Consider the following 25,233-nt stretch of genomic DNA (forward strand, 5'->3'; position numbering starts at 1 on the left):
ATCTAAGCTAAAAAAGATCACACTGGTGATTGCCAAAACAGGTAAGCAAATGTGGGACAGGGATGGCAGTATTATTATTGCTTGGAAAAAGACCAGACATTTGACTCGAATCCCATGCTAATTTGCTGATTTTACAGCAATATCTTCAAGAATCTTTTGGCACTAATTTTCATTCATACATAATGTAAATACACTTGGGTGGTCATTTTAATGGATTCTGTATGAACTCATTTTGAAATCATTACCACAACTGGAAATTTATGGGTCAAAGTATGTGTGAGCACATCATTTTACAAGTCATTTTAATACATCAAAGGACCTGCCTTAAACCATGGGTGAACTGAACCACCTTCATAAAATGCAAATTGAATACCATTTTTTGAGCACCTTGAGGCCGTCATTAAACCTCTGAGGCCAATTATGTGGCCTTGGACTTGTCCTTGACCATGACCAAGGACTCGTCCTTGCCCTTGAAAAGCTAGTCGTTGGTCTTGGACACTTCGGCTTTTGCCTATGACGGTCAGGATTCAGCCATGGACATTCTGACCTTGGCATTCTACATGTAACCTTTGACATAACACTGGTTAATATTAACCCATTGCCTACTGGAACCAGGTGATCCCTGTACAAAGCATATGGGAATTACAGAATTCAGTAGTACACAGGTTAACCCACCTTCATGACTTCTGGCCATAAATGTTGTTAAATAAAATGACACCGAGACTAAATGGGAGAATATACATCATTTTACCAGCATTATCAATTAATATAACTAAACCTGTAATGTAATGACAAGAAAATGGGAATACATCATTGAATCCTAATGATGACGATATAAGACGTTTCTGTACTGAACAATAAATAAAATACAACTTAACTATACTGTTATGCTTTTTTATCTCCTATCTTAATAAAAACAATCTCATGTCGTGTACATTTAAAAGAACTTTAAACATAGACAATGAATACTTTAAAATATTAAATGTTGAACAGACCATTGTATTCCAAACCCATACTAATCACAGCTTTGCATAAAAGTTAGTTACGTCACAAGCCCGCAAACAAATGAATCTTAACAAGCACTTTGTCCAAAATTAACCTTTTCTGGTGATAGATTGTAAATTAATAAAAATCAATGATTAATTTGGCAGAGTCTTGAATATTAGGTGTTTTAGATTTTACAATCTAGCCCATGACACATCATCTTCTCTCACTTAATGCTGTGTTTTCTTTCTTATTCATATACAGTAAGGATGTCATCCTCAAACCAGAAGGTTCTACATCTTGGATGAGAAATATAAAGATAAAGATCACTAATTCTATTCCATAAGAAAACAACATTCTTTATAATCCTTGATATTAATATCCAACAATCTGTAAATGGTTGTGAAATACACTTGTAGATAATTTTGGTCTATTGTTTTATTAACTTGTATGTTACCATGGTAACTCAAAAATCCTCCTCTTGTGCCTTTTCCCTAGGAGGTGGAGGGATCGGAAGGTTGATGGTCAACGGATCTCGTAGCCGCTGAAGATCGGCGTTCACCTGGAGGTCAAAGAGAGAGAGAAAAAAAATTTGATATCACAAAATGCTTCAACTTGAAGAGGAAGTGAGAACAGACAATGAGTTATTGATAATAATTTAATATAGGGTATTTTGTATAGCGCACATATCCAACTTGTTAGATGCTCAAGGCGCTCCTGTATTACCCCGGCTAAGCTTGGCTACCGATTCCAGTGCTCACAGCTTTTTGAGAAATTAATTCCTGCAGATACCCACTTTATACCTCACCTGGGTTGAGTGCAGCACATTGTGGATCAATTTCTTGCTGAAGGAAATTTTGACATGGCTTAGATTCCAACCCATGACCCTCTGTATCAAAGTCTAGACACTAATCCACTTGGCCACTGAGTGTTGGTGTTGGATGCACAAATAAGTGCCTTACCAAGCTCCAAAACCTCATGACTTTACACAAATCAATTTTATGGACAGCTCACCACCAAGTGAGATTATTCCAGGGCTAAACTTATTGTACATTGGTGCCATGCTGACCTAATAGTTGACCTTACATGCTTTCACCAACACCCAAGTATATAATGTGTCGGGCCCAAATGTATCGAGAGCATTTGATCAATTGAATGAGTTCATACGTTGTTCCCCATCTTTTCACATTAACTAATGTAAACAAAAATTAAAAACAATTGATGACTTTGTGTTTCTGCATTAGTGCTTGCTATGCTTTTCAGAACACTGATGAATTAGGTCAACTGATGATGCACTAATTTGCTAACACAACTTAAAACCAACAGAAAATAATTTGCATTTGATTGATACCACAGAGAATGAATGATGGCAACTCATCTAGTGGTGGCACAACATTTGCTCCTCTGCCAATTGCTTAAAGATGTAGGGTTAGGGTTGCAATAGGGTTTTATGTTAGGTTTAGGATTGGGTTTAGATTTAAGGGTATTGTGTTAAACCCAGGTTTAAAGTTGGTCATTTGATTAGTGTGTGGAATTAAGAGCAGAGCAATTGTCGCAGGAGAAAACGTCATGGAAACAATCTAGTGTGGTCGGCAATGAGAGAGAAAGAAAAAAACCTTTCAAGAAATATTATACACATGGTCACTTTCCCTTTCCAAAACAAAACTGTTACAGTTTTCTCAATATTTTCAGAAAACATTAATCTCGATGATTAACAATTGTTACGTAATCACGAGAGAGGCCTCCTTAGAGATGACACACACAAAGTGTTCCAAATTGTCTTTGATATTGCACCTGTGCACATTTTTTTCATTCCCACAGTCTCTCAAAATTTGTATTCCCCTTTAAAGGAATTTAAAGGTTAGATATTCAGCCTGAATGAATCTGAAAGTGCAAACAAGGCCTTTTCCATATGTCAATTACCCAAATAGCTCTATTGATTATCTGGTGAACATTACGGTTCATATCACAAATTTCTGTTCCCCAGAAATAAATAAGTTTGATCAGTGCATTTGCAATCCATCAATTGCCCACATGGCACTAATGATTGTATGGTATACATAAAGCCCTTCTCACCGATCTGGTGTGATGCAATTTTTCAAGAAATAGCATTTTGCATTAAATATGAAAGTTCCAAGAAGTGAAATTATTTCATTTAAAGTTTGGCATATTGTTAGGAAAACTAAAATCATATTTTTACTTTGCCGCAAGCCCTATGGTCGGAGTAAATTCCAGAACGGCTTCAAGTCGCAGCCGATGATGACGTCATTACGATTTGAATTTGTTTTTATTCATTCAGGGAGGCTCTAACTGGAGTGAATTTCGATTTCAGTAGTCCTACCACTATGCTGAACTCTGATCCGTAATATTTCACTAGTTGGAATATTCATATCAAATGTTATCACAATTTAAAATTCGGATCGCAACGAATCGCATAGTGTGAGATGGGCTTAATGGTTCACATCACAATTCTACACTCAAGATGACTCTGAAAGTGTGAACAGAGTTTTACAATAATGTAAATTGCACAAATTGTGCTATTCAAGATAGATTAGGGTTCATTACTTAACTTATGTTCACCATAAATGAAAATCTAGGGGAAAAGGTCCTTCAGTCTTAATGACTATTTTGAGTGTAAGCACTGCCTCAATCATCATCAATTTACAATATGGTACTCTTGACTCCTACTTTCAAATCACAATTTTCTGTGCCAAATGGAGAAATTTCTAAGGAAAGATCATCATCCTATATGAAACTGAAACTGCAGATATGGCCGTTTCAATCAGTCAATTGCCTGAAGGGCAATATTGATTGCGTGGCGATTACGGCAAATAGGGCATTAAATTCATCTTTTGTGATACGCGCAATAAAAGAGTGATTATCAAAACGAGTTCAAGAATAAAGGCAATAGTGAGTGCATACAGGTATGTAAGTCATGTGTTCATGCTTCAATTCTACGCAACCTCCCAGCACTGTGCATTTTGGGTGCATTACTTCGCCCAGAGCACGTACAAACTGAGACACTATCTGAAATATGCGCACTTTCAGAGACTGCGCTATGGCAAGTACTTTGATTAGTATACTAGGTACGCCTGTGATGTCAGAATAGAAAGCAGGTGTGATCTCTTCATCTGTGCGATCCTAACAAAAGTTAGAGGGACTCGAACAACCTTTCGACTACAAATTAATATTGCATTTATAATACACATTGATGCTAGTGACCACGCAGGCATCTCGGGTATTCGCAATAACATGCATAAGAACTTGGCGCAGCACTTCATTCTTGTCATATATTGCAATATTGCAAATACCCTTGAATATGCTGAATCACCACAACACACTCAAAAATTTGCATTATTTATATATTATAACAATATGGTACTGTACGTATCACAAATATCTGTTCCCCATTCTAAGTCTTCAGGCTGAACGACTCTGGAAATGTGAATAAGGTCCTTCTAAATCTGTCAATTGCCCAAAGAGCACTATTGATTGTGTAGAGAACATTACAGCATAAATGGCTTTGAATTATTTTGTGATATGCGCAATAAAAGACTGGTTACTAAAACATTGTGGTATATATCAAAAACATCCGTTCCCCATTCTAAATTTCAGACTGAACTGCCCGAATTCACAAAGGTGGTTTTTAAAACCATCGGTTGAACCCATGGTTTATGCAGATTTCCTGTATAAATTACGTTTATTTACCGCATATATTAACAAAAGTCCAATGCTGATGCGTGCTTTTGTCACAGTGCGCCAAATTGACGCCAGTTGCCATGGTTAAGTACACTATTTTATTCATGAGTTCACAGTTTGAAAAGTGGACTCATGAATAAAAAAGCGTGGATAGCAACAGCAACAGGCGTCAAGTTGGCGCATTGACAAAAGCGCACATCAGCATTTGACATGTTTTATATACGCGGAAAATAAGTAATTTACACAGGAAATCTGCATAAACCATGGGTTCAACAAAAGGTTTTAAAAACCACCCTTGTGAATTCGGGCCAACGACTCTGGAAATGTGAACAGGGGCGTTCTCAATCTGTCAATTGCCCAAATGGCACTATTGATTGTTCCTTCTCTGGGTAAGTCATCAGTAGGAGATAATTAAATTTACTTGCCACAATGTGTCTCACTACCCTTCACATCGAGAACGTTTCACCAAGCATCCTGTATCAGTAATATTCACTGACAACTGTTATAAGCTTCTGAAATCCTTGCATCTGATTGGCTAAGAGCAAATTAGTCAGTGATCAGCACTGACAAATTACTTTGTGGAAAGCACCCCAGATGTTACTGCTCATGACAGGTTGTGCAAACAATATAGGGTTTGGCTGCGAATGCTTGGCATTGTACGACTATCTGTGGTTAGAACTGTGGTTTATGCACCTTTTCAGAGTGTTCCAAAAGTGATATCTATATTTAAATACTATGAAGCGAGTAAAATGTTCAGTGTCTGCATCACTTATTGTTGCAGAGTAGTTGAAAAGCAATCTCTGCATGTACATAATTTCTTTTCATCAAAGCACTAAAACCATTCTTTATACAAGACCCTTTCACTCCACTTAATCCTGCATAAGCTGTATCAGTGTATTTTCTAGTAATTCTCGGAATGTAAGGGATTATTTTCAGTATTTACTTGAGAAATATTGTTTTTATCTTTCAGTAATTACCAAAGCAATCTTTTTCATCTGGTAGTACTTCTCTGGATCAAAACTTTTCCTTTCATAAATAATAGTGTAGCAGATGGTCTCTTCAGGCCATGGTCTTAACAGAGGAATGGTGTTATATACCACAAATTATAAAGAATTTAATTACAAAGGCAGAATTGACTTGTCAAACAGCATCAGTCTTTCAGTATTTACCTGAGCAACATCATCTTTAAGCTGGTTGTATTTCTCTAGATCCAGACTTTTCCTCTTAGAATACTTGTGAAACAGGACAAGGTATTTACGATCCTTTGCATCCGGATAGAGGAATTCCTGCATTTAGGACAAAAAATATAATACATATGAACAAATTATATAATTCAATCACTATATTTACCTCTACAAATAGGAAGCAAAACAAACAGGGGGAAAAAATAAGGTAATAACTTCATAAAAGAAAGAGCATGACTTAATTCCAGTAACTGTAGGAGATCAATAAAAGAGAAAGACTTGAAGTAGATGCTTTGGGGATGGGGGGGGGGGCTATACCTTGACAATAACCCCCCCAAAAAAAAAAATTCTCTGACCATCACCTGCACAAAGTTGTGAAAACTTGCTAATTTTCAGAAGATGGCATTGAAATGAAGAAAAAAAGAGTTTTATTCAGCACACAAGAACAGACATGTACAAGGGGGGATCACACATCACGCCGGTTTACATTTCACAGTGGTTTGCCCCAGGAGGTGGATGTTATCAGAGCCCTTTGTGATAGAGTTTGGCCAATTTACTTTCTATGGGTTTATAACATTATGCAATATATTTTGAATTGTGACTTCCACCGAAAATGAATCGGCCAAACTCTGCAATATAGGGCTCCGATTTCATCCAAATTCTGGGGCAAACCACTATGAGCCACCATCTAAACCGCCAATGTGTATTCTCTCCTTTAGAAACATGATTATGAGACACTCATACAAAGTTCAGGTATTGTTGATTATACATTTTACACTAGGAAGAGATATGGTATACCTCTCACTCTGTTAAAATCAGATTTGCCTACTTCAGACAATGTAAATTAATTCCAAGAATACATGACTGTACTCAAGCATACTAACCTGGCGAGTGACTACATAGTAGGCATATGCAGCGATTGCCGTTCCGTAGGTAACGAAGTAGGTGATAGGTTCTACGATATCCCAAGAGTATTCCCACCATGTTAGACGAGCTAGTAGACCGAACTGGACAGCCATGAAACCCAGGCCACCCCAGACATACACATTGGTGTTCTTCTTGGCTTTCATATCGAGGGCAGTTTTAATCTATAAAAGGGAAGTAGAAATGGATGAAACTTAGTAACTCTTCAACAGCATGATATACATGTTATAATGATCACTATCGATATTTGTCATCACTAACAACACAACCATCAACATCATCAACATCATCATCATTATCATCACCACCACCACCATCATCATCATCATAACAATCTTCATAACAAATTTTTATTGTAATCATTATTATTATAATCATAATCATCATCATTATCGCCATCACCATCATCATCATCACCAATACCACCACCACCACCATCACCATCATCATCATCATCATCATCAGCAGCAGCAGCAGCATCACCATCATCATCACCATCATCATCACCATTATCATTATCATCATCATAATCAAAATCGCCATCATCACCATCATCATCATCACCATCATCATCACCATCATCATCATCAAAATCGCCATCATCAAAATCGCCATCATCATCATTAACATCACCAACACCAGATACTTTTATCATCATCCCCATTATCATTGTCACCATCATCATCATTTTTATCCTTGTCTCAACATATTTCTTTGGGGTAGTAGCGGGCAACCAAAAAATTACTTTTTTTCTTTCCAGGGCTCTTTTTGGAGAAACTTCAAAATTTTCCAGGGCTACTTTTTCATTTTCCAGGGCTCTTTTTCCACTTTCCAGGGCTACAATTTCTGGAGCTATTTCGCGGCTTTTTTGCGTTTGTGTGTGTGTGTGTGTATGTGTGTGTGTGTATATATATACACGGTAGCTAGCATATACCAGGGAAGTATAACACTTCCCTGGTTTGACCTTCGCATTGTTTCTTCGAAGTGATGGTTTATGATTTTAGTGTTGTGATGATAGATTGATTTTGATGCTTGAACGATATCTGAGTTGATTCATGGACCTAATACAGACCTATTCAGATTAAATCATGGAGGTAGAACCTCCATGAATTAATCCAAGTTTGAATGTTTGATACTTGGTTGACGTGAGCTTTGCGTGTTTACTATTTAGTGTTATAGCCCATTTGCCAAATTAATCTAGAAAGATCTGTATTCGTGTCTAAAGACAATGTAAAAGAAAAAGAAAGTTCTGAATTTGTACAATTCTGAGGTAATTTATTTTATCATACAATATAGGTACCTGCAAATGTTATGAAGTTGAACAAATATCCTTCGTACATATTTGACTGAAAGTTATTTAAATGACACTTTTTAAAAAAGACTTAAAATTATTCATACAAAATAATGATATAAGTCATAAAGGTCATTGAATTGTTAAGCGTTCGTATCAGTTACACAGATTCATGACAAAAAGGCCTACCAGAACCAAAACTGGCAATTTCCATCATCCATCATGAATGCCTAGCCTTGCACGGCCTCTAATTGAAATGAACTTATCCACGTCTTTGCAAATTTTACCTGACCTAATTTATCCACACAGTGAGAGAGGCCATGTACCAAACCAAAACAGAATGAAAAGGGCGGCAATCTCGTACCCCCCCCCCCACCACCACCACCACAAGAATATCAGATTTCCAAACATGTGCTTCTCAAGATTGTGCAATACATGACGGAGACAAAGAAAGTTATGTAAACAAATTGCCGAGGGTTGATGTCCCTGAATTAAGGGGCTAGTCTACGTTTTCAGTCACTTAAGAAAATGGCGAACTGGCCAAAGGTGAAATACATCATTGAAAAAAAAATGAATGTTTGGATTAAAATAACGAAGATTAAATGAAATATGACTGAAAAATATCCATAGTTGAATCTCTACTTTTATTACTGACAGAACAATAACATCATTTTTTTTATTAACTTCTTGCCAATATTCCAATAAGGCAAGACTCCCATTTAAGACTAGCAAGCAAACGTTATCAATGGGATTTTGGAATGAAAGAAAAAAAATCAAAGTGTGATTTTTTTAAAAGGGATAGACGAGACTCTTGTTTTGAACAGAGATATAAAAATATTTAAAAACAAACAAGAGGTGATAAACACTTCATTAAAATTATAATGAAGTTCGTAGTGAATTACAACTTGTAAAAGGAGAAATTAACAAGAATAGTAGGGAAATAAAGTTTGGAAGAAAAGAAGGAATGAGGAGAGACAAGCTTTGGGGGGAAGGATCAAGATGGGTGGCTGCAGCTCGACATGGGGCTAGAGAGTGTACATAAATGGGAGGGGGGGAGCAATCATCTATCAAGTCGCCCAAAATCTTACACCTTCACCAAACTTCTCACACAATCCACACACAAATCCCAGTTCATGATACAATCATGAAGCTATAGCTTCATGATACAATCACAAGTGTCGCTCAACACATGCGCACGTGGTCTCTACTGGCATTTTACAGTCACACACACAGAAATACACACTACACACAATGCACACGATGCATCCCCATACCACATGCAGTCACACTGAGCCTAAAGCACACAAGAAGAGAAACGTTCTGATCGAAGTATATGACTCCTCGGCTCCAAATTCTACATTTATTTTATCTCAGTGCTTGGAGTCGGCGCAGGGGCCGATTTTCGTCCATGAATGAGAGAGCATGGCAAAGACTCGAGTCCCTTTATCTCAGAACCGCCGCCGCTTGGTACTCGAGTCTCCAGAGATCAGGGTCGACTCCCCGACTCTGGCATTGAGAATCGGGTAGACTCGATTACCCGGCGCTGGCTCCCAAGCCTAGTTGACGGGGGCGATTATGAGTTTTGCAGTCGCCCTCGTGTGAATGTTTTTAGCCCTTTTCCGGGGCTCTTTTTGGACTTTCCGGGGCGAATTCGCCCGCCGCCCCCGTGTAATTTTTTGGTTGGTAGCGGGTGTACCTTAAGGAAATGTACGCTCAAAGTCATTATTGTATACAATCATTCAATGTTTTACTTTTCTAGCAGTGGAGGAGCATTGGAGGAGCATCTCATGACTGAGAGTAAAGAGCTCTTCCTACTTCCTTACCCGTTCTAACGGCTCCAGTTCTTCCTGAAGCTGCTCAAGCTTGCCTCTTAAGATCTTCTCCTTCTCCAGCTGATGTTGCTCCACGTGGAGGGTGGAGTAGAGTTGATAGATCATGGACTTGACATCATCCATAGTCTTGGCATCTTCACTGATTAGTTTACCTGGAGAGATAAAAAAAATATATAATAATAAAATTAATCAAAAACATCATTCTGTCAAAGCTAAACCTGGAACATGAAAATATACAAATAGTTAGAAAGTGACACAAATGTTTGGAGGGAACAGTAATTGTGCAGTTACTTTATGTGGGTCACCTTGAAATACAGGAGTCAATGGCGCACACCACATACAGTTGGTGCAAGCAAATGCAAACAATCCTATACATATGAACCATGGAGTGTTTCAAGAAAACTTTAATCAGTGATTTTCACTGACTAATTCATTCTCAGCCAATGAGATGCAAGGATATGCAGTATTTTATAACATTTGTCAGTGAAAGACGTTTACAAAACTCTTCATGAAATGCTCCCCTGGAATGCATTTCACAAGTGTATCCCACAATGAGGTCAGTAAACATGTATGCATGAGGTGGTCAACCACATTTTCCACTGTCGGTATCAACTTTAATCATGATCTTTAAGGTTTTATAAAAATATCCACATATCGCAGCCAATTAGGCTGAATTGCATTGGATTTACAAAGTATAACAATACAATAACATGAAATAGCAATCAAACATTATAAATGCACTATTTGCAAATAAAAAGATAAACACATTGGATAACCTGGCAGATGAAGGAAAAGATGACCGGAGTATAGAGAAAATGGGAAGAGGATATTGAACAGAGTAGGGGTCTATCCCTGGGATATATAATTTTGTTATTACATCCATTGTTAAGTTTAATTATTGTTACATTGTTATATTGTCTATAATTATTTGATCATGTAATGTTAATTTTGTTTAAATTTATGTATTTTCTTAAACTGTGAATAAAACCAAACCAATAAGTAGGGGTGGGGAAGATAAGAAGGACAGAACAGAAGGGAACAAGAGTAGTAATCTTGACCTTTACATCTTGAACTGAATACCTGCCCTGGTCAGGAAGGCCAGTGAAAATAGACAAAGGAAGCTGTTTATGTCTTCCATCAAAGTAAATAGTACAAACGCAATACTAGTAGTTGTTCATCCATGGAACCTTTGTAGATCAATAGAGTTGACTGCCCACAGATATGTGTAAAAACCTATTGGTAGCATAGTAATCTTTCAAATTAAGTTCACAGCTACAGAGTACAGTGTATGTATATACAAACTAATATGTACATGTAGGCTGGAATGTACAAGTGGCAAGTGGGGGTAGTAAAGTCAAGAATAATCATGTCAATTTTCACCCTTGATTTATCAGTATGCAGCTATTTTTGTTTGTACTTTCAGCTACATTTTGTATCAGATTCTGTTCTTGTACAGTAATTTATATTCTTCTGTATTTACATACATGTACTAGTGGAGGGCAAATTCTGTGTAAATATTACAGGGACCAAATAAACAAATAATATTTTTATCTATTTTTTATCTTACATTCCACAATGTTCACTTCACTATTTGTTTGATTTTTTTTTAATTACATACAGGTTGAAAATAAATGTGCTTAAAATTAACTCTTAAATCAACTCATAGTTTATTCAAATCAATCTTAATTTTGTGACCTTTGTCAAAAACCTGCAATTATTAATGAATGAGGTGGTGTGAGTGCACTAATCAATAAAATCCGCTTAGCCTACCTACAGTATGATAGAGTTAAATTCATTTTTGCGAGGTTTGAGCAGAGACAAATGAAGTACTGCATACTATAATTTTTCATGTTTCAGTCACCCTGAATGATTCTAGAATGTAATACCCCTTTCATAAACCTATCCTCCAATTAGCCGCCTAATAGTAATGCGGTTAATTCAATAAACATTGCGTTCACAAACTCCGAAAATTATCCGCATTATTTTTACGAGCGCCCGTCCTGAAAAAGGCGGATAATCGTCGTGACAACTGGACACGCCCCCTCCGATGCGGTTGTGTTGGAAAAGGGTGACCTTGTGACCGCACCATGGCAATTATCCGCATTATTTGGAAATACGTTCATAAACTCAAAATCTTGTCCCGATGCTGCTATTATGCGGATAATTGCAGCATCAAAATAATGCGGATAACTCTGGTCCTCCTCCGATTTTACGACCAAATTATGCTGCTATTAGCCGCATAATTGGGTTTATGAAAGGGGTATAAGAGCCACTTAACTCAAGTTTGTTGCTCATTAAGAATTTGAAAAACACTTTTTTGGGGGGTCTCTCTTTTTGGTATAAATGCATCAAATACAAGAGATTGTGTTTTTGTATTGATCTAGCAAGTTCCTCATTTCCTCTGTTCAGTTTCTCAGGTCTATAAAAGAGGATCATATGTCCCACTTCAGGAAATGTTCATTCCTGTTTGTTAAAAAAAATGTGCATATCAAGGATATGATCAAAGTATATTTTTCTGTAAATTGCAATCAAATACAATTTCTGCTTCCTATCTCTTAATAATTCATTTTCTACTTCAACAATATCAAATGAAAAGAAAATTGCCTTTACAAAGAGATTTTATTCCTGATTTGTTCAACACATCATGTTTCATGATTATACATTAAGTCCTAAGATCACATGAAATTCTGTAAGAAGTAATACAAAACAACCTTAAATCAATTGTGTTATGATAAAAAACATCATCAATGGCCACATTCAATCAAATCAGCATTATCATAATGTAAAAAATACATGTAAGTTTATCAGAAGAGAAAAGGTAATGAGAATTGAGAGATGATCAAATAAAAAATCGAACCCATCTAATACCCCTTTTATATTGCGCTTTTCACCGGCGAATTTCGCCAGCGAAGGGGAAAGTGTCCAGTATGAAAGGTACACAGGAGAACTTCACCGGCGAAGCTGTTTCACCGGCGAAGTTCGCCGGTGAAAAGGCCACTATGAAAGCAAACCGGAGAACTTCTCCTCTTTAATGACGTCAGAGGTCAATTTTTTTCTCTCCCGAAGTCCCCTGTACCAAGATTCCGCGCACAATAGTTGCAAGCTCAGCTGAATGCTATGGCCAAGTAGATACATGTACCCTCGAACATTTTTTTTTTACTAACAATATTTATTAAAAAGCACTTTTTACATGTATAAAATGCGCTGAAATATAAAAACAAAGTGATATTGTTTGTTTTTCTCGTAATACTTCCAAAATATGTTGTAATTAATTTTGTTTATACCATTTTGTAAAAGGTAAGAAGTATTGTTTACAATTTTCTTTCGTTTGTTCTGCACGTGCCGAGCACTGACTAAATCAAGGGAATACTGACACTGTTTACTAGATCTAGCCGGCATCTTGACAACTTTACTAACAAGTTAGATCTCCACACTTAAAGGAAATAAATAATCGTGGTGCCGCGGAAATGCCAAATGAGGCCAATCGCCCGTTGGCTTTCGCCGGAGAAGAAATGTCAGTGCGAAAGGTACATTTTTTTTCTTCGCTGGGGAAGTGAGAAATGCGAGGCAGAGAAGTTCGTCGGCGAAGTTCGCCGGTGAAAAATGAAGAGGGCAGTATGAAAGGGGTATAAAAAACATGAATGTCACAATTCCTGGACTGAAATAACAATATCCATTCGAAAGATGTTGAAAACTACATGTACATAAATGGAGAAGTTCTACAAAACCTCAATTTTCTTTATTAAAAGAAATTATTCAGGCCCATAAATTTCTTTTATCAGTTCCCCCAGCATCCATTCTCCATTTCCAGGATATCCTTAAGACCTGAGGCCCTGTAACATACATGTAAAGCTTTGCTATTGATTATGGGGCTATTTTTACAATTGATCATACACATTAATCAATGCAAGCAATCACAGGTGAGTGTTCTATAAAGCTGTAAGTTACAAGCGACTTAGCCTGGTAACACTAGTGAAAATCCTACTTACATGTAGCTGTTTTGACAAAAGGATAAGGAATACTATATACCAAATAAGTACAAAAGGGCACTCACAGGATATGACCATTCTACAAGATGTGTGTAGGAGTTAATGGACGCTGAAAGAATGAAAAGCCCTATCTCTTTCCACAAATGGATATAGAATCCTTTGTCTGCAACATGAACTAAACATGTATAATATTGCTAACATATATATAGACCTAATGGAAGGTGAAGGATCATTATGGTATACATCATAAAGTCCTTCTTATCTTGGATGTTTCCCCTAAAGAATTGGAAAGCATCTCAATGAACGCAATAAGGGCACTATAACAAGGTACAAAATATACATTATAAAGTCCTTCTTATCTTGGCTGTTTCCCCCACAGAACTGGAAAGCATCTCAATGAACGCAATACGGGCACTATTACAAGGTACAAAATATACATTATAAAGTCCTTCTTATCTTGGATGTTTCCCCCAAAGAATTGGAAAGCATCTCAATGAACGCAATAAGGGCACTATTACAAGGTATAAAATATACATTATAAAGTCCTTCTTATCTACATGTAGGCTGTTTCCCCAGAAGAATTGGAAAGCATCTCAATGAATGCAATAAGGGCACTATTACAAGGTACAAAATATACATCATAAAGTCCTTCTTATCTTGGCTGTTTCCCCAAAAGAACTGGAAAGCATCTCAATGAGCGCAATAAGGGCACTATTACAAAGTACAAACTATCATGGCATTCACATGCAGCACCTAATGGTGAATGAATGAATTCAAATTAATGGTAACGAGCAGGATGCCCCTGGCAGTCTTGCCTGCATTACACCATTCAATATTGCAGCAGCGTTGACTTCCTGACATTAAAAATCAAACCATCTCTCCTTAATAATAATAATAATAATATGCATTTATATAGCCACATCTATCTAGAAATATTCTATTCCGAGGCGCGTTGTTATTATTATTATTACCCCGGCTTTAGCTCGAGCTGCCTTTCAGCGCTCATGCATTCAAGGAATTAATCCTGCCGGGTACCCATTCACCTCACCTGGGTTGAGTGCAGCACAGTGTGGATAAATTTCTTGCTGAAGGAAATTACGCCATGGCTGGGACTCGAACCCACGACCCTCTGTTTCAAAGTCAGAAGACTAATCCACTGGGCCACATTGCTCCACGCTCCTTATATACCCCCTTTGAATACTAACAAATTTGCATAGGAAAACATGTAATACTCAATATGACATCTGTATAATTGGCACATATTCTTTATATTCAAGCTTTAAAGAATAAAAGAATTAATATGATTATTTGATTTGATTATTATTTGATTTTGGAATTAGGACATTTTTTTTTTCATCAGAAATAAAAACAAATCTTGATCCAGTGACCTTACATTATTTAACTCACATAATACTTGATACTCCTTAGATGAAAACCAAATATTCAAACCACCAATGCAACTTTCCAAAAAGTGGCACCATATTTCTTTCATTTCTTTCATGCATGAGCACAAAAAGTCACTATCACTACGGAAGATATGACCTTACTTTCATATGACTTTATATATCTCTCCATTTCCTGACAGAACAAGGATTTTGTTTTATTCACTGGCAGATATACATACACGAATATCCACTCTTGTTCATGTTTTGGAAGTTGGAATAGTATCCTTCCCTGTCCACTCTACTTTTTGGAGTAAAATTGGATTTATTGTATGACTTGGTGACCAATACATTGTAAATGCGCATTTAAAGCAACATGAAGCTTTTTCCATCTGTAAATTGATCAGACTAACAACCTCCTCGCTCTGATAATGGCAAGGACCAACATCCTCACTTCTGGCAGATTAAGGCCATCAACATAATGGACTTCTTCCATCAACCAATGATGAATGTTGAATAATTCCATCAAGTTCTTCTCGGTCTCAAATGACTTGTCTGAGAGGTTATTATTCATATGACACATTATCTTATCAGAGACCTTAATGTGTGTCTTTCCCAGATGAAGGTTTCTTACATTTACATTTATATGTGCTTCGGATAAAAAGACAATGCAATGTGGCATCCACATCCTACTATTAAAACGGCAATGAAAAATTAAAGCTACACTCTAAATTCCAACTGCAAGGTTTTAAAATAAATCCAGATCAGCTGTGAATAGTGACCAGCCGAATTTTGAATTTATTCTAAATCTTAAGGATTAACTTTTAAATCTCAAAAGATTTAAATTCAAATCTTTTAGATTGATATTTAAATGAACAAGGCTTAAATCTATATCTAATATTCGGCTGGTCACTACTCACAGCCGATATGGATTTCTTTTAAATCCTCAGAAATTAGAGTGTAATTCTGGCTACTATGAAGATCACAAAAATCATCATGACCTGTAAAATGCGTTTCATTTTCTCTCAAAAGAGACAGCAGGCAAGTAATAAACAGGCCTAATACTAACACAAACAAAAATGATTTGTTATTTTAATTTGGTCAATGCAACAGGCAATATGAAGTTCTGATGTACATAGGGCTGTCTGCACCAGCCCGAGTTTTCATACAATTGCGCTATTTCTGATCTGGCAAATTATCCCGATCTGAACAATCTTGAGATTATTTGTAATGGAGATAGTTCGCTGGTTTAATCTTGAGATTACAATCCTACATGGCTACATGTATTAAAGTCAACTTAGGATTATTTGCAAAATAGCACAAATTATCCCGCTTATTCGCAGGTGCAAACGCACTCGGGATTACACGGGCGTCGCATCATTATGCATCGATGCCTCACTCGAGCACGAATTGCTCTTATTGCGCTGGTGGAGATGGGGTTTCTTGAATCTCGAGATTAATCGCGTAGAGGGCCAATTGGGCTAAAATCTCGAGATTGAGCAAACTTTGGGTGGTGCAGCACTGCCTCATGTGACAAGAATGATATAATATACTTCACTAACTCAGGTTTCACCTTTAAAATATCTATTCCTTTTAATAAGTTTCTTTCATTTTAATTTTTTCTCAGTTATACTGTTTAGAGTCATGTAACCTAGCTAGAATACAACTGAAACAGTCTCAATGAGGCTGTTCTCACTACGTTCCTAAAACTAGTTTACTGGAAACTAGTTTAGTGGAAACTAGTTTAACGCATAGTGAGAACGGTCAAAGCGGTCTTGGAAGCGATCTTCCAAACCAGTTTGGAAAACCACCTCGCGATGTAGTTTTCAAGATCGCTTTGCCTTGTTAAACTGTTAATAGCGTAAGTGAGGACACAACCGTTCTTCGGGAAGCGATCTTCGCACATTTTGAGCGCGCTACTCCACACGACAGGTGTAGAATGCCTATGCTGCGGTTTCGAATTTCGCGCGAAACGTGTCACCCCACTGAGAGCGTTTCCATAGCAACAAGAGCGCTTTACGTGAAGTGATTTTGAAAACCTCTTTCGTGTGATCAAGTGGGAATGCTAGCAAAGCGATCTTCCAAAGTGGTTTCCTGAATCGGTTTCCAGTAAACTAGTTTTAGAAAGCGTAATGAGAACGGCCTCATACTGAGTTTGATTTCCTCTGATTCTCAGACTCTTCAGAGGCACTGTATTTCCCTTCAAACTGCCACGTCTCGATATCATCCTACAGATTGCTATTCAAGATACCCAGAAGGATTGAGGATCAAATCTCACAAGATCTACTTTTTTCAGTCACACAATACATTAATTCACAAAAGGCGGTTTCAAACCGCCTCGATCACAAGAATCCCCGTTAAATTACGAGAACATTTTTAGGCTAAAAAATACCCATTAATTATTCCTGCATTCACACCGCCCCGAAACATACCCTTCGGGATAAATTCCTGAAGTTGGGAGCATGCGCAGTATGGTCTAATAAGCAGGCAAGGCGCGAGATTCAAAACCACTAGCCCAGCAGCCACCCACGGCGCCCACGCCCAACGACACGCTGGGCTAAAAGTTCCCGTAAATTGCTTTCACATTGCCAAAATACCTGCGACCTTGGAAAAATCCCCGCGAAAGTTCTCGTAATTTCGCCAAGTACCTACTATTTAGCGGGTATTTTCTTTCGGGGAAATTACGCGTAGTTTGCTTTCACATTACCAAAATACCTGGTATTTTCTGATCGGGGTAAATTTCCTGATCAGAGAATACCTGGAACTGACGAACTTTGAGGCGGTCTGAAACCACCTAGTGCTCCATGCTGCAAAGCAAAATCCAGACCTTCTTAAAACCTACATTGTAAATCTGTCAACCTGACTTTACTATTTGGTGGCTTCTCAATTGAAATTACAGCTGCTTCATAGCAATATTAAGAATCCAATGGAAGGTGGATTTATAAAGATTTTTAACCTTAGTTTAGCATCAGGAAAGATCACATAGGGAATGAAATTCATTTGAATAATCACAAATTGCAGTAACATTGATCAATGTATGTTATTGCCACTTGTGATTATTCAAATGAATTTTATTCCCTATGTAGGCCTACTGTGTACATAATGTACACCCAATTATTAAAATTGTGAGTAAAGGTCAGTAAAAAAAAATTAAAATATGATTTTATGATTATTCATAGGGTATCTTATCTATTACAAAAACACACATCCCTCATATTATGAACAGTAGATACCTGTACATACTGTATGTACATCACAGTACAAACACACAAACCCCTTTATTAGAAAATTGGTTGTTTGCTACCTAGCAAAGAAAAGGACACACAGGAATTGCTGATTGCAAAAATATTATATACTCTGTGGCATGCATGACTTCTCACAGGCCTGGCTTCGCAATGCAATCAATATTAATTTGAAAGCAATTATCTCGAGCTAACAAACTATATTAACCAAATGATATTGAAATGTGTGCAATGGGTTTGAACACTGGATGTTTTTCTCCTCATACAACAGTCTGAGCAAGACCCAAGGGATATTCTTCTATACACTGTAAATATTATTTAATGCAGAAGAAATTGTGTAGGCGTATGTACATAGAGTATGTTGTAAAATTCAAAAACATTAAAGATTCTCCTTAAAGCCAAAAGGCAAAGAATAAAATGAAGATTCTATGCGTTTGCTAGAATATTTTCTTATCAAGCTGATCTGAATATTATTGCAATTTCAACAATTAATATTTTTTATTACACTTTTGACCTCTTAAATAAATCTTCATAGAAATACATGTAGTGTATGAATTGAAAGATATCTTGGTGGATATAGTCTTTGTTTCTTTTTTTGTGTGTCATTGTTTTATCTTAATACCTCTTGAATGCTTAAAATCATGCAGATACTGTTATAACAGAAAGATTTGATATGATTCTCAATGAGGAGTGTCACCTCAAACAAGTAACAAACAATAAAAAAAATACACAAGGAAAACTTTTCTGTTTCACCTGAAATTCTACTGAAGAGTATAGCCACTAATAAACTATAAATCTAATTTCATTTCCTTAAAAGATGTGTCCCAACTCCCAATATAACCAAAATGCAATGCAAACTGTAAGAATATTTTACTATAAAGGGAATCACACAAAAATTGCGAAATTGGCAAATTATCAACATCCACAAGGGAAACTCTTGTTTCATCTGACCTTTCTATTGATATGGTCATTACTTTATAAGAAATCTACTTTCATTTCCTTAAAGAAAAAATGGTCAGTGCTTGTACCCAAATTGTAATCAGTGTTCAGATGTACATGTCAGCCCCTGAATGAAATTGTATATGCTGAGAAAATGAAATAGGGGGTGGCAGCCAAATTGCCAATTTGTGTACAGAAAATGTTTTGTCTTCAAAGCAATAGAAATGATATTATTTTCATGTACAGCACAGTGAGCACACATAGTATAACATATGAATTTGCCAATTTGTATCTGATTTATCAGTTATATCACGTCCCAAATACAAATTAATTCATTTATTTCTTCAAAATTTGCTCAAACTGTCACTGAACGTCATCTCTCTTTTTCAGATTCAACACAAAATATTGTGCTAACTTTCAGATTGACCAATTAAATCATAATCACTCAATTTTGATTAAACTGTACTTTTTATAGTTTGTTTAAGTGCATAGGGAGTATGTGCCTTCCATCTAGCCATTTCTTTCACACAAATAGTATCTTGTGGTATGAAGTACTTCCCTCTTCTGTCTCCCCCCAAAATCTCTGCTGGAAGTTGAAAATAAATGAAGGTCTGTTCTTGGAGAGGATAGTTTTTTGTTTTGTTTTTAGTCAAACATATTCGCACAGAAAAAGTGTTTGACGTAGAAAGATAAACATTTCTTCCATTCATTTACTATTTCACTGTCTATCCACCATTTTATAAATGCATACATTGAATTATTGATGATTGGCAATCACAGAGATCAAATTCAATTTTTTTATCACAAAGTAAATCTGACTAGGAACAAATTTATTTCTTCAAAACTCTCAAAACACCCTTTTGCTATTAAAACATACAGAACCCCCAGCAATAAATCATGAAGAGCAAAGCTGATAAAAAATGAATTAGATTTGCCAGTCGCTCCTCAATCATAATTTCCTCGAGCCAAAACCATCGGGTGAAAGAATGAGGAGGGATCAAACACAGGCCGAGGGGAACAATGCGCCGAAAGCGAGAGTGGGTTTTCCTGTTTATGTGTGTATGAGCGACAGAGCATAATACAACTGGACTTGATGAATTCAGGTGTCATCCTATGAGCTTGCTCTCTCATAAATGAGGTGCGCTCCTCGATAGAAGAGGAATGAATGCAAGCACTTGGCGATATATTATCCCCACATATATGATGTTATTCAAAAATATAGTCACGTTAATGTCCATAATGAAATGACCTTTTAGAGGTGCAGTACAAAGAAGGGCATTCATCATCGCATATAGAGTGAGATTAGCCTTTAATATAGCAACTACAACATGTAAATACACATAGGTTATACATTCATCAAAGTGAAAGAACTGTCATACAAAAAGAAATAGCTGATGTTGATTACAGTGGTATAACACTTTTATACCATTCAAAGTCTCCAGACTTTGAACCTCAATATCAGGTGTTTGAATCCCATCACAGAACTCGCGTCCTTTGGCAAGGCATTAATCTACATTTACCACTCTCAACCCAGGTGTATGGGTACCTGGTACAGAGCTGCCAACCTCTAATGACCAAAAAACATACTGATCCATAATAAAAATCATATTTTGAAGGAAAAAAACATATTTTGGTACAAAAATTGATAAATTACACATACATGTATGAAGCATGCCAATCAAATCTAACAAAAAACATTTTGCAATAAAAACTCATATTTTGTCACTTTTGATTATGAAAAAAACATATTATTATCGTTAAAACATATTAGTTGGCAGCTTTGCTGGTAAGAAGGACGTCCTGGAATGCTCGAGCATCCGATAAGGGAAGCCGTGCTAAATCCAGGGTAATAAAATGCAGCGCTTAGAAACATTGTATAAAGCGCTATATAAATGTTGCATATTATAATTTATCTTTTTTTTTTCAGGAATAAAAACTCTAAGTGCATACAGAACACTCAGATCAAAAGCACAGAGTTACGAAAGGGAGCATTATGCAATAATAATGAATGACTATAATTATTATAATTATAATACGTATTACTATTATGCAACTGTAAACTTTAAAAAAACTTGAAAGTAAGGGAGCAAAGCAACCGAGCTTGTGATTTGGGCGCTTTTGCATTTCGTAAAGTGAAATTGAAAGATTTTGTGCATACTTTTGGTGAATTTTGTGAAAATTGTCAGTAATAAAAATGTAAATTTTCAAAATTTCCTCCCCGCTCCCCAAGGCATACAGCCATGTGTATGTATTTGCGTTGCATCATTTATGCCTCCCTACCATAAACCCTGTTTTAGTTTGAACACATTAAAAAAACACCAGATAGGGGCATTCTGGATTGGCTGCCTAAATCAGATTTCACTAGGAAATGGGATTGTGGTCTCTGATATCAAAACATTTTCTGAAAAACAATCATTCTTATCTAAAGAAGATATGAATATGTTTTTAAAATCGTTCACCATCAGGTAAATGGAAGAACAAATTTTATCAGGAAAACATGAGAGCAAATGTGCTTTGAATACATAAGCATAAAAACATTTTCTTTATTTTGGACTTATTCAGCTTATATTGTATGTTTTTAAATGCCTTTCATTCAATTCATTTTAAAAGAAAATGAAAACCATATATCTGAATAGTTTTTATTGAGAGTTTTGTGACCTGTGTTTAATTTTTCTTTAACAATCTCAATGTTGGTTGGAAGATTTCACTGTGAGATTAGTAGTGATAAAGAATAATAAGAGACTAGCTGTGATAATGTTATGTCTCTGCTCGTTGTTCACATCCCCTTCGTTATCTGTACCGCTTTTGTTATTTTGCATTATTTGAATAATTATTGATTTTACTACATGTAAATTAGATATTCAGATATCTTTCAAATCTTCATTTATTTTAGTTTTATTGGACAGTGAAATAAATGAATTTGAATGAAAAAAAAAGAATTTTAGCTCACAAAAATGATGAGCATGATCACACCACTGTGTTACAGTCACACCCACGAAATCAACTCCTAACCAACAAATTGTATATCAATGGTAAGAATGGAATAGCTTTTGATGGTCTGGACCCCATAACACAAAGGAATAGCGATTAATCGCTACATGTAATGGCCTATCATCATCATTGTTGCATGCGCATTTTGCTCAGTAGACTGACTAGGAACCAATCAGATTTGTTCTTTCAAAATAATTGCTAACCTTTGTGTTACGGGGTGGATGGGTCGGTTTTGTCCGGGTGAATGCAGCAATATAAGCAGGAACAGTAATTTTTATCACTCAAACACTTTCATGATTTCTGACTAATTTTAAAATTCAAGTTTTGAAATATAACATGTTTTCCAAATGAAAAGATGATCATGAAGATATATCCTTAGACACTTACCTAGTTCTGGAGGGTCTACCCTGTAGGTTTCTTCATTTATCCTGAGAGAAAATGGATTCCTCATCAGCACATCTATACTGGTTGATCTTGCCACCTTTACATCATCTGGTGGAAGAGATTACAGAAATAATTTGAAGAATAAAATCCCTCTTTATATTTATGATGAAAAAGAGAAAAGAAAACATTTAGATGTGGAAGGTGGGGGGCATGGGAACCAAAGATGTGCATGTAAGCACAAAAATAACAAAGCCACCTTGTGCAATGTAGTTGACAAGATATTGGTTGTGATACAAACTTTTTTTGGCAGAATTCTGTTTGTGCTATATAACAAAACATGGAACAAACTTTAGCCAACTCATCTGCTGTGATATAAATAGAATATACAGTGTACATGTAGTTTATGTATTATGACAAGGTTCAGTTGACTTTCTGGTCTTGTCAATTTTATTCATTCTATTTCAATCTGATGCCTGTTGTTGTTATTTTCCATATTTGTGTTTTATTGGCAAATAAAATCAATCTCAAATCAATCACAAATATTTACAAGTGATCCATTACTGAAAAAAAAGATGCGATGTACATGTATGATAAACCTCTTCATTTCCGTAATGGCCCTAATTCACAAAGATGGTTTTGAAAACCCACGGTTGAGTCCATGGTTTATGCCAAATTGACGCCTGTTGCCATGGTTAAGTACGCTATTTTAATCATGAGTCCACTGTTTTGAATTAACGAGTCCACTCTTCAAACAGTGGACTAATGAATAAAATAGCGTCGATAACCACGGCAACAGACGTCAATTTGGCGCACTGTGACAAAAGCGCGCATCAGCATTGGACATTTTTTTAAATATGTACGCGGTAAATTAAGCGTAATTTATACAGAAAATCTGCATAAACCATTGACTCAAACGTGGGTTTTCAAAACCACCTTTGTGAATCTGGGCCATTATCTCCATTAGATGTGAACATAGATGTAGTTAATTAAGGAAATGTTTAAATAACACCAATTGGTGTTGAACTGACACCACGAACTGGTCTAAAATGACTAGTGTGGTCCTACATGTACAAGAACATACTGTATTTGCAGTCCTCGATGATATCACATACTCCTCCTCTCCTCCTTCTCTCCCCCCTCCTCCTCCTACTCCTTCTCTCTTCTTATTCTTTTTCTCCTCCGCCTCCTCCTTCCCCTTCTCCTCCTTCTTCTCCTTCTTCTTCTCCTCCTTCTTCTCCTCCTTCTTCTCCTTCTCGTCCTCCTTCTCCTCCTCCTTCTTCTTCTCCTTCTTCTCCTTCTCCTCCTTCTTCCCCTTCTTCTTCTTCTTCTTCTCCTCCTCCTTCTTCTTCCCCTTCTTCTTCTTCTTCTTCTTCTCCCCCTTCTTCTCCTTCTCCTTCTCCTTCTCCTACTTCTTCTTTTTTATTTTCATTTTCATCACCACATTCTTCGTCCTTCTTGAAGGTTCTACAAATTCAATCCTACATCTCTGATATTGCGATTCCAAGATGTCCCAAGCTGATAACCTGATAGCTTTATTTCATAAACAATCACCATGACCTTCCCCGGCAGATGGTAGTGTACTTTGACTTGAACTTAAGAGCTTCCCTTGACGATCTACGCCATCCAAATGATTACCATACATTAAGAATTCATCACATAATCTCACGGTATATATATATGGAATCAATTTGTATTCATGTTCATGTATGAGACTTTAATGTCTTGCATCTTGAGACACACTCTCGCATTATGATAGGGGAGTCTAGTTTAGAGTCAAAACTAAGAAGAAAGAACTTTGTCTTCAAGATTAATACATTTATTTGAAAACTCTTGCAAGCTTTCTTCCTTCATTTCTTATGAGTGTTCATGTTTTCCCCAAAAATCATATATTTTACTGAATGATATTCTAATAATATATTTTCTGCTGAGAACAGAAGAATTGTAGCTCAATTGATATCATTATATTCAGGTTCATGTTCATATATTGTGTATTTTTTAGAGGACATTATAATTAATTTCTTATTAATATGAAAGGGAGCAGCTACATTTACTTCAAGATTCACATGTTCTAAACTCATCAAATATATATTATTACGATAGTCTTTACTGACACGTTGAGTTCCCCCTGTCGATTAAAATCACATTCAAGGGATGATAGCAATTCAAACTTACTACAAAAAGGTGGAAGAGACAAAATGAATATTAAAGAGGGGGAAGAAGACAACATTTATGACAACCAAGAAAAAAAAAATTTTCATCACAGATCAGCTGCAGCATCATGATATTATGCAGGGGGGCAACTCACCCTTGGTCCCATTTATTACATGTATTTGTACTATTTAGTATTATTATTTTGAACATTAATATGCTTTTCACACTGCATTTCCTTAAC

General features: G+C 36.4%; 1 protein-coding gene across 1 annotated transcript; it reads right to left on the bottom strand.

Moving 5' to 3' along the window:
* On the bottom strand, positions 1-11,052 carry LOC129282144 (calcium uniporter protein, mitochondrial-like). The gene is made up of 5 exons (XM_064113487.1): positions 10,995-11,052; positions 9,906-10,066; positions 6,752-6,955; positions 5,853-5,969; positions 1-1,546 (listed from the first exon to the last, which is right to left on the bottom strand). The coding sequence occupies exons 1-5, from the start codon at positions 11,050-11,052 to the stop codon at positions 1,451-1,453; spliced, it is 636 nt and encodes a 211-aa protein (XP_063969557.1). The 3' UTR covers positions 1-1,450.
* Between the last annotated feature and the right edge of the window lie 14,181 nt (positions 11,053-25,233).

This window comes from Lytechinus pictus, chromosome 18 (genome assembly GCF_037042905.1).
Source record: "Lytechinus pictus isolate F3 Inbred chromosome 18, Lp3.0, whole genome shotgun sequence".
Lineage (NCBI taxonomy): Eukaryota > Metazoa > Echinodermata > Echinoidea > Temnopleuroida > Toxopneustidae > Lytechinus > Lytechinus pictus.